This window comes from Xenopus tropicalis, chromosome 6 (assembly GCF_000004195.4).
Source record: "Xenopus tropicalis strain Nigerian chromosome 6, UCB_Xtro_10.0, whole genome shotgun sequence".
Classification (NCBI taxonomy): domain Eukaryota; kingdom Metazoa; phylum Chordata; class Amphibia; order Anura; family Pipidae; genus Xenopus; species Xenopus tropicalis.
This window is the reverse complement of record NC_030682.2, coordinates 138,114,371-138,128,846: the sequence shown is the minus strand read 5'-3', so window position 1 is coordinate 138,128,846 and position 14,476 is coordinate 138,114,371. Positions and strand designations below refer to the sequence as shown.

Here is a 14,476-nt window from a genome sequence, read left to right as displayed (position 1 = left end):
TCTGGCCGGTCCCACGCTCACTCACCCCGGTCTGGCCTGTCCTACACTCACTCACCCCCGGTCTGGCCTGTCCTACACTCACTCACCCCCGGTCTGGCCAGTCCTACACTCACTCACCCCCGGTCTGGCCTGTCCTACACTCACTCACCCCCGGTCTGGCCTGTCCTACACTCACTCACCCCCGGTCTGGCCTGTCCTACACTCACTTTTATATGATTCAGACTAAAAATTCTACTGCTTCATTATACATTTTATACAGGGACTAAGTTTTACCTGCAACTTGCTTGCTTTCAAGGTTAAAGACCCCAAATGGTTGCCCTTTTATTGGCACCACTGGGATCACCTGACTGTAGAGGAATTTTGTGGTCACACCTGGTTTAAAATTTAGTGGGGAGCACAACTTCACCTTTTTAGCTATGGTCTACTGTATGGCAGCTCCCCCAACCCAGCGGGCGATTCAATCTTTGCCTCAATTGCTGGGTGCGGTGGTGCGGCAGGGGGTGGGAGAGTGGTTGAGTGCACACCGGGCTCCTATGTTTACAGTACACCACTGGTCAGTACTACTAATGCAGAATTAAATATATTTCAAAACAATAAAAAAAGGTATAGCGAGATCAGAAATCAAAATCCCTAATCCCCTTAACTGCACAATGAGCCTTATATTGGTGAGATCAGTCACGGACATGCAGCAAAAAAACATTACATATACAGTCATTAAAATTTCAATGAAAATCACTCAAAGCAATAAAAACACTTTAGTGCACAGTAAAACCTGTGCACAGAAGCCCACACTTACAAGTGTAGAGCACTAATCAAATAACTTTTTATGGTAAAAAACTAATTTTTGTCTATGTGCAAAAAGCAAAAATACTGCTATTGGGTACTTTTGAGTTTACAGAAAGCTCCAATGAATGCAATATGCATGGGAAGTTTGAGGGTGATTAGAGTGATTCGGTGGTTAGAGATAAAGAGGGAGCAATGGCAGCCATCTTTGTTACCTGGACATTGTGGTCATTGGCTCATTGGACAAATGGGTCACCAGAAACCAATATCGACGCTGCTCTTCTCTTTGCCTATAGGGATCTCGAGTCAAGCACAGTGTTTAATCTGTATAGCAGCTCAGAGCACAGAATCTATGATCTATTGCATGTTGGTGCTGGTACCCACAGTTGGTAGATTATTTTTTATTTTTGTCTGGTTCCCCCATGTGGATTAACTCTGAGAATAGAAATTCATTTATTTTTTTAGCTTTGTGTTTGGCATTCCTGCCAGCCCTGAGCAATCTCCTTCTCTGGGTACGAGTCAGGTCTTGTGGGTCTTTTTCCAGAAGTGCCTTGGCATCTTCTGAAGGTTGGTCAGATTTAGGCTCCCCCAACACTGGCTGATCTATGGAAAAAAAAACATTAATTTAAAAACATTAATGTCAGTCTAAAGCTGCAGTGCATGAGTCCAATGAGTCAGTTCCACTTACTGTAAAGCCATGTGTGCAAATGTTAGGCACCCCCCCAGTGATTGTAATCAATTACCTGATACCCCAGGCTGGTGCCCCTGTCAGCAGAAAACTGCCCCAGCCCGGGGTTCCTGCAAGCAAGTGATCCTCCTTCTTCCCTTCTCTCTTCATGTATGCATGTGCAGTAGAGAGAAAAAGGTGGCTTTTTTGTTACAGTTTGGCCTTTTACTCTACTGCAGATGTGCAACCGTAGAAGCAGGAAGAGGATCACCCCCCTCCAGTGATTGAACCTTTCCTTCTCTTTTTATATTCATTATTTTCCTGCTGGATTTTAATACAGGGCCACAAGTGTTATGCAGAATGCAGATAAACCCATTCCCCACAGAATTTATCTTTAAAGGACATGTAAAGGTAAATATAAAGTGCTGCCTGGCACAAGGGCCACTATTAATTATTGCCAGCGCACATACCTTCAGTGCTTTTCTTAAAGGAACAGAAACACCATGACTATGGCTAATTAAACAGGGTCCACTTTTTGACCCTTTCATAGCATTCCATGTTTTTAAAAACATATTATATGAACATCTACATTTTCTTTTTTACCCTATTCTGTCCTACACTTTCTGTCTCTGTTTCTGTCTCCCTTTCCCCCCCAATTACTCTTCCAATTAATCCACCATCCTCCAACTATCCTTCTCTATTTTCCCCTCCTACTCCTTTACCCTATTATTGTAGCTTCTGCTTGTAGCTGTTTGATTACTTTTGGTTATGAACGTAGCAGATTACAGCCCAACTAGAAACACTAAACTCTATTTCTACCAATCTGCATGTAGCAGCTCCCTAGCTCTTTCTACAACATTACAGTATGTACAGTAGAGTCATGGTTGTTTCAGTATCGGGGCCCATCACTAAGATTTTGTAAAATGACAGGATTTTCATTCCTCTGTAGGATATTGTACTACAAAGCAGACAAATAAATCCTATTCGGTCCAATTAGCAAACTGGAAGGGATGCTAAGATATAAATGGGAGAGTTTAATACATATTTTTGAAACATATTTTTTGAAACATATTAAAATTTTGCACATGCTTGTATGCTCACTTTATGGCTCTTATGTGATGGACAGAGTTAAGAGCCCTTACTTACTATTATATGTGCAACTGTGTATTAGTATAACAGAGTCAGACTAGGCCAGCACAGTACAGAGAAAAAAAACCAGTAGGCCATGGCTCTCGTGGGCCCCACCAACCCTATCCCTGCTGGCGCTCCCTGCTCATCCCTTTCTCTGATCACGCTGAAGATAAGTATAATGTACCTGTGCTCAGGGTGGAAGGGGGTTGGTGGGGGCAGCAGAACCGGTGGGCCTTGCATACCACAGTCTGACCCTGATTACAAACCCATAGCAACCACCTTGCTTTCATTATTTTGACCCTGCACTAGACTTATGGCAGCCTTGAGTTGATTGGCTGAAGATGATTACTGCTCTCATGTAATGTTTCTCACAATTTTTCTGTAGTTATAGAAGTGCCCAATGGGAATCTCTTACCTTTCTGCAAGTTGCTCCTTCCAGGATCCTCATTAATAATGGCAATATCCTGTTTCCAGTGGGACCAGTTCACCTCATCAACCCTTAAATAAGGAAGAGAAGATATCAGACAAGTACAGACTGATCTTGTTTTTAAAAATTTAAATTTAGGCAATGGCAGTGCAGATATATATACTGGGATCTATTTACCGAATGATATGAATGTCTCCTACATGAACACCATGGGGCACCACGGTAATATCATTGGGTCCCAAGACTTACACAACGTATGTAACTTATGAGAAAACTTACGTTACTTATGTAACAACTCACTTTACGTAAGAAACGTACATAACTTATGTATCAAGCAATGACAGCTCAGAGCAGTGTGAGAGAGGCAGGTAGGTGGGTAGGGTTTAACTTAGAACAAACTCCACCGGCCCTCAAAGAATTCCACTGCCCCCAATAAAGTGACTGACTAATTTTTTTTTTTTTTATATGAACTACTGATGACTAATTATGTAATTTATGTAAGTTATTCAAAAATTAAAGTTGCAAAGAATTTTATGTAACATGGGTGTCAAGCAATAAGAAGGCAGAGGGCAGGTAGGTGGGTATGCCATTCTCCATTGCCTCCCAATAAACTGACAAATTAGCAAATTAATAATGGAACTATATATATGAACCACTTATTATATAGTAACATCAGCAGTTTACATTGGGATCTATTTACTTCATGACATGAACATCTCCTATATGAACTTTCCAGCAGTGGAATGACTGGTTATTGGGCCCCACAGCAACATCATTGGGCCCCTAAACTTTGGGAACAAGGCATTTTCTATAAAAATATATTGCAACAGCTTATCAGTCCCACTGGCCCCATATAGTTCCTGGGCCCCAAGCAGTTGCAGTGTCTGTTTCCTCTATAGTTACACCCCTGGTTTACAGTAAAATGATTGGTGAGTTTGCACCATAGTAGCTGTAGATGAAAAATACATCCAACAAGTTTATCCTTTTGTCCTTGCAAGTCCTACCTAACTGCTAGTAGATCTTTTGTGTAGCACAAAATTTTGGGCTGACAGCCCTTCTTGCCATATACAATATTTGTCAGGTACAGTTTGTGGGCATTACCTAAAACACCAGCGTTCATCTTGGTCCCCATTCGGTTTCTTTCCAATAGTTACCATTTCTCCAGAGCGGAAGGATTTCTTTATAAAGGCTGGAAGATACCTCTCTATATCTAGGATTGTGATAGCCCACTGGCATAACAAAAAAGGATTAGGATACTGCAGAGAAATATGTGTTGAGATTCACATATTGTAGTGTTGGAGAAAGGGTGTTTATGCAAAATTATCTGATGTGGTCCTCGTGTATGGGTGAAAGATATATATGAGTCTATTTACCTGCAGTTGCCAGATCTGCTTGCTTTCCTTGGACACCTCCCCAACGGTCTCTCCCATTAAAGCGATTAACATGTTAAGGAGGAGAATAAAGGTGATGATGAGGTATGTCACCAACAGAATGATGAAGACTGCAGGGTACTTGGCATGGCTGAGCATCTCCAGGTCTCCCATTCCAATGGCCAATGTAAAAAGGTCTAGCAGTAATATACTGAATGTGGTGCTGTGTTGGCAGGAAGGATTTTCTGAGACAGTACAGTTTTCTTGTCCAACATTGCATATCTCGTCCTCAGTGCAGGGATACAGCAAGGATACCAAAGCTGAGGGGAAAAAGCTTACAGTGTCTTTACTGCATATGACATGAGCCATGTTACATTTTGCTGGCTCTAGACTGGACCAACCGCTTTTCCTGTTATGACCTGTTATTACCAAAGTCTGTCTACATATTGTTGTTATATTGGATCCAAATGTCATATAAGGATGTATTTGCAATCACAGATGCAATGTGCAAAGTGTAAAAAAAAGTGCAATATGCCATTTTTTTGCACTTTGCATATTGTGACTGGGTATGCAGAAATAGCCACAAGCCTCAGTATTCTGTTACCCTAATACAGTTTCACTAATACTTTATTAGCGAATGTTGGGCAGGGGAGGCACGTAGGCATCCATCCTCCTGTTCCCTACCCCATGTATCTTGAACATCATTCAGAAATGCAAGCAGCAGAAGACACAGTCCCGCATAAGGGCTCTGTCCTTACTGGCTGCCCTTAGGGGGGTTAAGACAGGGATAGTGGTGCCTCCAGACACTGCGATCGTCAGAGACCCCTATAGTCAGGAATGACCCCTATAGTTTTCAAATGTGTCACATGGTAAAACCCCCAAGACATGAGCATTACCTATCTAGGGACGCAAAAAACATTTTCTGTATTTGATCCAAATCACAGTATTTTTGCAAGATTTATTAATTAAGATTGATGAATGTTTAGGTGACAATTGAATGACAATATTTAGTTAACCAATACCATTTTTAAATTTCTTTTCAAATTTTAACCTGTAAATTAGGGGTTGCCTCACTTTGATATTAGGTCTATCTCTATAAAAATATACTGCATAAAACAGCCCATATGTTAAACACTACATTATCTAATCAAACCATTTTCATAAATATATACTTTTCTAGTAGCACATTGTATAATCTTAAATAGAAAAGCTGCCATTTTTAGTACTAAGGGCCGCCCCTGGCTCATATTATGCACACATTATGCTCGCACACAAACCAAGGTTCTTACATACATGCTAGGCTACATCAGCCAGAGAATGAACCAGATATAAAGCAAGGTACAAAGCACAGGCTGGGCAAAGATCCCCTGCTGTAAGTGTCTAGTGTATATAAAAGGAGATTTGATAAATGGCTCCTTAGAACTGTAAGCCAAATCATCCAATTTTAAAGTTTTAAATCAGTTAATAAACTAACTAAATATAATCTACATTCAATTTGTTTTCTATCACTTCAGAATCTATAAACTAACAACACTATGTTTTAAAACTAACCTATACTGTGTATTGTGTTAGGCACCCCTTAGTGAATATAATTGCTAACCATAGACCCTGGGTTGGCTCGGGGTATGTGTCCATAACAACCACACCACTATTGATTGCATAAAGTTTTGGGCCGGGCGGCCCTTTGAAAAACTAGGATGTCCAGTTTAAAAGCAGTTGGCGGCAAACCTAGCTCTATCTATAGTCTGCCATATGAATAAGTCTAATTCTTTAATTAGATGTATGGGATCTATTATACAGAAACCAGTTATGCTCTGAAATATAGCAATGCTAATTTAGAAAAACAATTCCACATTTTTTATTGATTTGCTTTTTTTCTGTAATAATAAGAAATTAACTGTACTTCATGATAACAAACCATATTGATAGATAGGATTTTAATATATACATGTTTTCTTATAATTTTTTTTTTTTTTAATATATACTTGTTTTTTTTATTGCCTGGATTATTATTTGAGTTTACAAGGCTCTCAACAGTTGAGACCCGATCAGGCCTAAGGAAAACCAAACTGTGTGGGTAAAACCTGAGCAGGTGGCAACCCTAGTAAAGATCCCTAATTTTAAGATAAAGTTCTGATTTTACTTTACTACACAAGCGCCCTGTCAAGCACACCAAAGGGTCATCGGGGCATTGGGAAACTGTGGAACAGTTGGGGCAATGTGGCACAATGTGCAATTGTGGGTCCATAAGCAACAAACAGGATAAAGCTCAAATTAAAGATGGAGCTTAAGTGTCTGCACACAGAAGTAAATCAACAGAATAATGACTTTGTCAGTCAGAAAATGCTTTATCCTGAAATCATTGTCGCTACAGGAGTTTACCAGGTGGCCCAGAAAGCCGGCTTGTGGGATTATAGTAACTGTATGGAGCTGCCCTTACCTGATGCAAATCCAACCATGAAGAGCAGGTACACCAGCAGGAAGCGAAATAAATCTTTAAACAAGATCTGAAATGTACAATAGGCTGTGTCAGACAGGATTGTATGTTCTATTAGCTGCCAATTCAGTGGGACTTGGGGTGTAAGGAACAGTTAAAAATGCAGTCTCCTTTTATCTAAAATGATAAAGGCTCAGCAATAATAAAACTAATAAAATAAAAATAATAAAAAAGATATTTTGCCTGCATTTTCCTGCTTCCAGACAGCATCTGAATGGTCAGTGTTTGCCCATCCCTATGTACAGCACAGGAAAAAATCAGGTAATGACAGTATGACTGAAGCTTTCTGGGGGAGGTGTAGAAAGTCTTTAAAACTAGGTTATTTGTGCTCAGTTTGGTTGACTTTGGCTAAAGTAAATAAACCTGTCCAGACTCGGGGGGCTCATAAGTGACATAACCAGAAAACTTTGCTGGTGGGGTGAGGGTTACCACAGTCCCCAAATGTTACACTACAAGGGTCCATTAAGGTTATTTTAAATGTTCAGAGTCCCATGTGATACACATACAGGGGATCATTAGCTAACCTAAATGCAAGCATCTGCACTATTGGGTGGGTACAATATGTGTTAAATTGCATACTGTACTACAGATTAACAAAGACAGTCCTGTGATACAGTATGAGCACCCTCCTTTCACTTAACAAGGAATAGGATCCTGACCTTCTGAAGCATAACGCTGTACATCCCAGTGAGCTTCAAGCCTCTTGTAAAGTATAAGGCATTAATCCACCCCAAGACCAAGGCAATCACCATAACGGCCAGGTAAGCTTCAATACCAGCAAGGTACAGAATCGCTGTGAGAAGGAGCAGCACAGAGTAGATAAAGCTGGGGACAGGAAATGAAAAAAAAAGTTGAAGTACAGAATAAATACAGTTTGCAGTTTTCCCTACTAATATACTTACCCTCAACACCATCTAGCTGGGGCTTTTAGGATGAGGTAAGTTATTTTCATTGGGGAGGTCTGTTTAGCATGAGATCTGATACTTACTAAAGCAGCTGAAAGCATCCGTCAGTAAATAGAGCGTTTACTCCAGGGTACTTCCTCATATAAAGATCTTTTGTCTAGGCAATTAATAAGAAGTAAAATAAATAAATAAGAAGATTGAAATGATATAGAGATTTTCATAAATTGTCTGCATAACTTAATAGCAGAACAAAGTGCTCAGTATAGGAAAAGAACAGATGACGGTCATTGAATAACCATCTGACTGAACTTACATTGCCAATGAAGAAGGCTATCCCAGTCAGCAGAATAATGATCTCTCCTACAAGCCTCAAGCGATCCGTTGTTGTTCTGTAAGGGTAAGGGGGCTGTAAGAACAAGAAATGGATGATTTACTATTTTATTAAGTAAATTGTATCAGTCCACTGACATAAATCTGCTTGGATATTAAACTAATACTACTTCTCCATATTTGTCCTTAGGATAATGACGCAAAAGGTGTTTTCCCACTGCATTAAAGTCACTTGACTTCAAGTGATTTAGAAGTTTTAGTATAGTTTTTACCCATCCTCACACAAATTCTTGTTCCCAGGACATCTAGCAGCTATGATGTATGTGGCCCCTCAAGCTTTGTGGTGGTTTAGTGACCCAAAATATATTTTCTGTTTGAAGTTTCAACAGCATATTTATTTGCCCCTTTTTGTCTGTTTTTTCAGTCTGGTTACCAAAAATTGATATTTTGGTTCAGATTTGTGTGATATAATTGTGTAAATACTTGTCAGATAAGGTTTGAGCTCACAGCTGCATAACTACCCTAAATATGTCCCAAGGCATCTTTAGATTCAACTTCTGATGTGCTGCTGGCTATGGAACCCCAATGTGTTCTTGTACCGAGAAATCTAATTTCACCAGAGCAATTATTGTGGTATTAAGAAAAACTTCTTTAGAATGTTGATCAGCTCCTATTAAACTCATATCCACTTGGGATCCAGTTTCACCAGAGGAAAGATTGTGTCTCACCTTTAAAGTTAGGACGTTATATTATATGTGTGGGTAAATCCTTTTCAGATGCTGTTCCTGCTGATCAAGGTTTGGGTGGTGGTGTTTTGTATATTTCTGGTGAATTTATATTGAATTGTGGCCATTACAAAAGTCCACTATCATTGTACTGTTTACTTTGTTTTCATTTTTCCATATTTTTAGTGCGCATTTTTAGTAGGCAGCCCTTTGCCTTGCTCTGCTTATTCATTGAATAACTATAAACCGCATTGTGAAGGAAACTTGGCAGCTTATTGGTCTGAGCTTCAAATGAAGACCAGTCTTTATTAAAAAAAAATATTCCAGCTTAGGTGCTTGGGATGGCAAACATATTAGGCTACAGCGTACATAGTTGACACCTTGCCATTAAAATTAAAGGACAAGATTAAAGGTGAATGAAAGTTAAAATCACTGGGGAAGGGGGGAGCAAATGTTAGGCACCCCCAATGATTGTAATAACTTACCTGATACCCCAAACCAGTGCTTAGTAAGCAGAAAACTGAACCAGCCCAGGGAACAAGCAACACTAAGAGATAATTTTCTTCCATTTCTTCGTTCTTCAATACCCCTGTGGCTTTCCTTCTCCTTTAAGCATAATAAGATAAGCCTACTTACGCTCAGTTAAGATGCTCTAAAGATTCTCCTGAATAGGTTAACTTTATCTTGCAGAACTACAATCTGTTTGAAAATATTGCCTGGTACTAGAAGATGAAGTTCTCATAATATCTTATCTCTTCCTCAGACCATGATCATGGGCAATGGCAAGTAGCAGGAAAACTGGTGCATATAACAATAGTTGGGTGATTCCACTCTGAAAATAAACTGTGCATGTACAGACATAGCTATGAATAAGGAAATATGGTGTCCATAAGTGCAATGAGGGAGATATATTTGCTGAACGGAATGGAATAAAAGTCTGCAGGCTCCACACCAGTAGAGAGTATATCCTGTGTTCCGCAGGCTAGGGCACAAGGGAAGTGTTATCCACGGATGATTTTCTCAATATCCCTCATAGCAGGCTCACCTCTAAATTTTTGTGGTTACCACTAACATTTTTAACCTCTGTTGTTGCTATCCTTCATAGCAGGGCCCGATTTGGTTGCTTCTTCACTGGCTAAACCAGCAGAAACTATTCCTGTGTGCAATGAGCATTAGAGCTGTGTCACACAGTGCACATGTGATTCGGGCACTTTGGCACTATTGCCAAAGCCTGTCTGCAATTGACTTACACACACACTTTCAGACAAATACAAAACCATGCAATGTGAGGGCTATTTTTGGTGTCTAAATTGGTGCCTCATTGAGCTACTAAAAATTGCAGTCACTAAAAAGTTTAAAATTACCATGTGTGTCATTCCCAAAATGCTGTATCCGAAGTCCACAAATGAATACATACCAATACTTGTATATTAATACAGTCTTTTAATTTCCTAATGATCCCTCAAATTTTCCTACCAGTTTGAAAAGCAGACAATGAAACCAGCACTTACCGTGCCTTTCATGGGTCGGTAATAGGCAATTAATGTGAAGATGATCATCATAATGAGGTAGGCAATGAAACTGAGGTAGAAAGAAACAGCACCAAACTTCTTCCACTTGTCATTTAATAATTCGTTAATGGGCTCCACTGCCAGCATCTCATGGCGGTTCTGCAATGGGAACATAAACATGAAAGAGAGACATGAATTTTATTAAACTTCTGTTTTAGTGAGCTCATAAGCACAAGGGACTTCCCCAAAACCTGTATAATACAGAAGATAAACTTCATTATTTACAGTTATAAGCAAAAAGCTTTTTTATGCAAACATTTTGTGAAATTATGTTTTTAATTAGCAAGGGGTGGTTCAGTAGTGATGTAAACATCTCCCTGATGTGTTAAGGAAGCAGTGGCCTACAGTGCAATTTCTGCTATAGGGCAAATTGAGGAAAGTGGGTGGCATCTGACCTGAAAACACATGCAATATATAGTAATACTGTACAACTGAAGTTACTCTTTTATGATGATAAACAACATTTTATGACATGTATTTATCAAAAGTTTTTAGTATTTTGTGTATAGACACATTCATGTACAGGGACTATTCATGTGTTTTTGTATCATTTTTACTCAGTTTGTCCTTAAGGAAATAAAGGAATACATCACTGATGTACTAAAGGTCGATAAAACGTGCGTTGAAAATTTTATCGCGTCTAATTTTCCGCGTCTTAATGCACGATTCACTAAAAGCATACTTGTGTTAATTTACGCACGATACGGATTGCGTTATTTTAGTCGCGGAACGTGCGCTAATCAACGCACTGTGTACAAATAGTCGCCGCGTGTGAAAAAACGCACGCCATGTTAGCCATACATGCCAATATTTTCGGAAAATTACTGTACTGAAAATGACCATTTCCCTGCAAACTGGCGGCTGCATCACTCTGGGGCCAACACTGACTTGAATAAATCCCACTGCAAAGTCCATATTGTGTTGCCAAAAGCTCATGAACTGTAGTTTTCTATAATTACCGCCTGCCCCAAGTAGGTGTTAATTTCCGCACAGACTAATGCGATATTTAGCGCGTCTAAGTGTTTGTGAATCATGTGTTAGTGTTATTTCGGCCTGCAAATTAACGCGAATCGCGCGTTAATTTTTGTGTCTATTTTAACGCAAAAAATTGTGCGATAAAACTTATCACCATTAGTGAATCAGCCCTCATGTGTTAGAGAGCAGTGAAAATAGAACAAGTTAAAAACTATTGTTAAAGGGCCAGGGGCCGACTGGTTAGTAGGCTTTCTCACATGCCCACTCTTGAGGAGCAAAGGTGGCAGGGGTGACAATGTCTCAGCAAGGCTCACTGTGATAGGCTATGCTATAACTGCCTATGTTGTTTATATAGCTAGCATAGGCTATGGCTATCAAAATAGACACCTCTCCTTTCCTTTTCCCCTGGAAAGATTTACTTTGAAAGTGCTGCTATCAGCAATAATGAGTAAGACTCTTAACAGCTATCTTCAAATACAGCAGCTAAACCAAGCATTATTCAGCAACTGTTTTGCTTCTTTTGTTATGCGAGTAAATCCTCCTTTAGTTATATTGACAAAGGGAGTCTACCCCCAAAATATACTTGGCTGGTAAACTCCATTCTGATACCTGCTCTACCACATCATTACTGATACAAATTCCTTCAAATTAATACAAAATACATGTGTTCTGACCTTAGCTGTACTCTTGTAAACCAAGATTTTCAGTACTGAATCCAACATGGACAAGTCATAAAGTGAAGAATACACAGGGCCATATTTCCAATCCCGGAACTTCCGTGAGAGGTGTCGAGCTTCTTCATCTTTCATTTCAAGTTGGATGATGTGCTGGAATACCTAAGAGAGACAATGGCAATTATTTTCCCACAGAGATATGTGTTCTGTATAAACTAATACAGAAAATATTAGAAGGCAAGCTACATCATCATATTCATAGTAAGTGCTTAATAAAAAAAGAACTATTATATTCATTTTGTTCCACACAACGAAATATAGAAATGTTCTGTGTCAGATGAGATGGGATATGCTGCATAATGGAAGGTAAAAGAATTAAAGAGTTAAGCTAGAGTTCCAAACATGTAGGCTAGTCATCTCTCTCCCCTTTTTATTTGGTCATTCCAATTAGAATCATCTCACTCCCTTAACTAAAATGTATTATTATTCATCAGCTCATTTGTGATAGTTGAACATTTCTACACTTCCAAGCACATCTTATAAAGAGTAAGCAAAATAGTTGGGGCAGCCCACAAGCTATATAAACATTTGAAGGCGCAGTACACCCCCCTTGGTTAACAATGAATTGGGCTTGTGACAACCCCAATTACCCAATGTTTTAGTAACAAAAACACAATAGCATGTTATTTCTTGAGCTAAATGGCAAACAAGGGAAAATGGAGATATTCCATGTTTGGTCCTTACATGGTAGATAATTAGATACCAATATACATCTCCTCTTTCACCCTTTGTCGTGACTGTTTTGTTTGTAGTAATCCATTATGCAGGGGGGTTATCTGTGCACTGGAAATTTGGTAACATCTAAAGAGTTGCAACCTTGACACACGTAACCATTTCTTGGACCAAAAGTGTGTTTTGCCTACTCTTAGGGGCATATACAACACTTTCCCTCAGCTGGGCCCTTTACTTCAAAATCCAAACATGTTGCAGTAAAAATCATTAGCCAAGCAAATATACACCGGTGCCACTGTGTAGATGGGACTGAATGGATGTCTGAGTATTTTCTCCCTGTAGTTTGCTAGTATAGGTGCTACATATGATACTTTATTTTTGTTCACATTGTACTGTTCCCACTACTTGTAAACACACTTGATTCCCTTATGGAATTCTCCTTTACTGGGGCCTGGTGCCCAGGATCTCCAGCAGCAGCCTCCATGTACAACAAATGAAGTGCAAAATCCATGTGCTCCCGCCTATTTTATTAAACATGGGCAGGTATTTGTAATAACAACCCTGGGCTCATAGGGAAAACATCCCATCCAGGGGCACACGTTACAGATACAAGCACTTCCAACCAGAGGAATTCCTTAACCAGTAGGGGAATTTAAACCTATGGGTCCCCATGCACACATAACACAAGTAAGTATACTAACGCACTCACCCCAATATTTCCCAGTTTGGCTGCCATCATGAGAGGTGTCATGTCTTCTTTGTTGAGAATGGCTTCCAAGCTCTCGACTTCTTGCTTCTCCTAAAAAAAAATATATATATATAAAAAAACGTATAAAAAAAAGAGTTACACAAGGAAACTTCGAGCGACTTTGAAAAACAAAGCACCCTGTATGCTTTCCAACCAGCGATTTACTTTATCGCATTTTGGGAAGATTTGTTGCCTGTGGGTGACTAATCTACCTGTGAACCTAGGGGGCCAAGAACAATAAAGTGGTGTCTAGTCTGAGGTGATGTTTGGACCAGGCCCTTATTTGCACCCGAGATACCCCCAGGTGCTCTGTGCTTAAAGTAAACAAAGCAGTAAATTGCAGCTCAAGAAGGGCTTCTTGTTTGGCATATGGAATTTACAGCATCTGTGTCCCTTTAATAATGGAAGGATGCTATTAAAGAACGACTGAAATCCTCTATGAAAAAATTGTTATATAGCTCTTACAGATTAAAATAAGGGTTTTGGTTTATTCAAAAGACATCGCTAGACCCAGTTGGAAGCCAATTATCTGACATATATCTGAATATGGTGGGAGCTGAGGTTCCACAACACATGAAGAGCTGCAGTTTAGACAACCCTGAAACATTAATTTTACTTTCAAAAGCATAATCACTTACCTCTATTTTTTCCGGGTTGGCTGCTGTCATGAGAGACGGCATGCTGTTGTTGTTGGGTATAGCACGTTTAGCGCACAACTTTGCATATTTAATAATCAAAAGATCATACATCTCGGTGACAAATTTGGTGTTTTCCGGTGAATTGTCTGCTATGGTGACCAAGGCGTGCAGAACTGTATTACCACGGGAATCCTGACGACATAAATCTGCCTTATTATGAGAATTCTCTGTCAAATACTTGACTATCTCAGGCTGGTTGGTGCAAGCAGCAAGGGACAGGGGAAGTTCACCTAGAACAGCAAA

At 39.6% G+C, this 14,476-nt stretch overlaps 1 protein-coding gene across 9 annotated transcripts in view; it reads right to left on the bottom strand.

Annotated features, from left to right (window-relative positions):
• Nucleotides 1-344: 344 nt before the first annotated feature.
• trpv4l.4 (transient receptor potential cation channel, subfamily V, member 4 like, gene 4) overlaps nt 345-14,476 on the bottom strand; it is a 28,785-nt gene continuing 14,653 nt past the window's right edge. For all 9 annotated transcript variants that reach the window (XM_031903774.1, XM_031903769.1, XM_031903775.1 and 6 more), the window contains 12 exons: nt 14,174-14,463; nt 13,497-13,586; nt 12,056-12,217; nt 10,347-10,505; nt 8,094-8,186; nt 7,864-7,937; nt 7,535-7,700; nt 6,819-6,885; nt 4,382-4,698; nt 4,110-4,237; nt 2,997-3,079; nt 345-1,386 (listed from right to left, as the gene is read on the bottom strand). In XM_031903774.1, the coding sequence (XP_031759634.1) occupies nt 1,178-1,386; nt 2,997-3,079; nt 4,110-4,237; nt 4,382-4,698; nt 6,819-6,885; nt 7,535-7,700; nt 7,864-7,937; nt 8,094-8,186; nt 10,347-10,505; nt 12,056-12,217; nt 13,497-13,586; nt 14,174-14,463 (1,838 nt within the window). In that variant the 3' untranslated portion in view covers nt 345-1,177. The remainder of the gene's footprint in view (nt 1,387-2,996; nt 3,080-4,109; nt 4,238-4,381; nt 4,699-6,818; nt 6,886-7,534; nt 7,701-7,863; nt 7,938-8,093; nt 8,187-10,346; nt 10,506-12,055; nt 12,218-13,496; nt 13,587-14,173; nt 14,464-14,476) is intronic.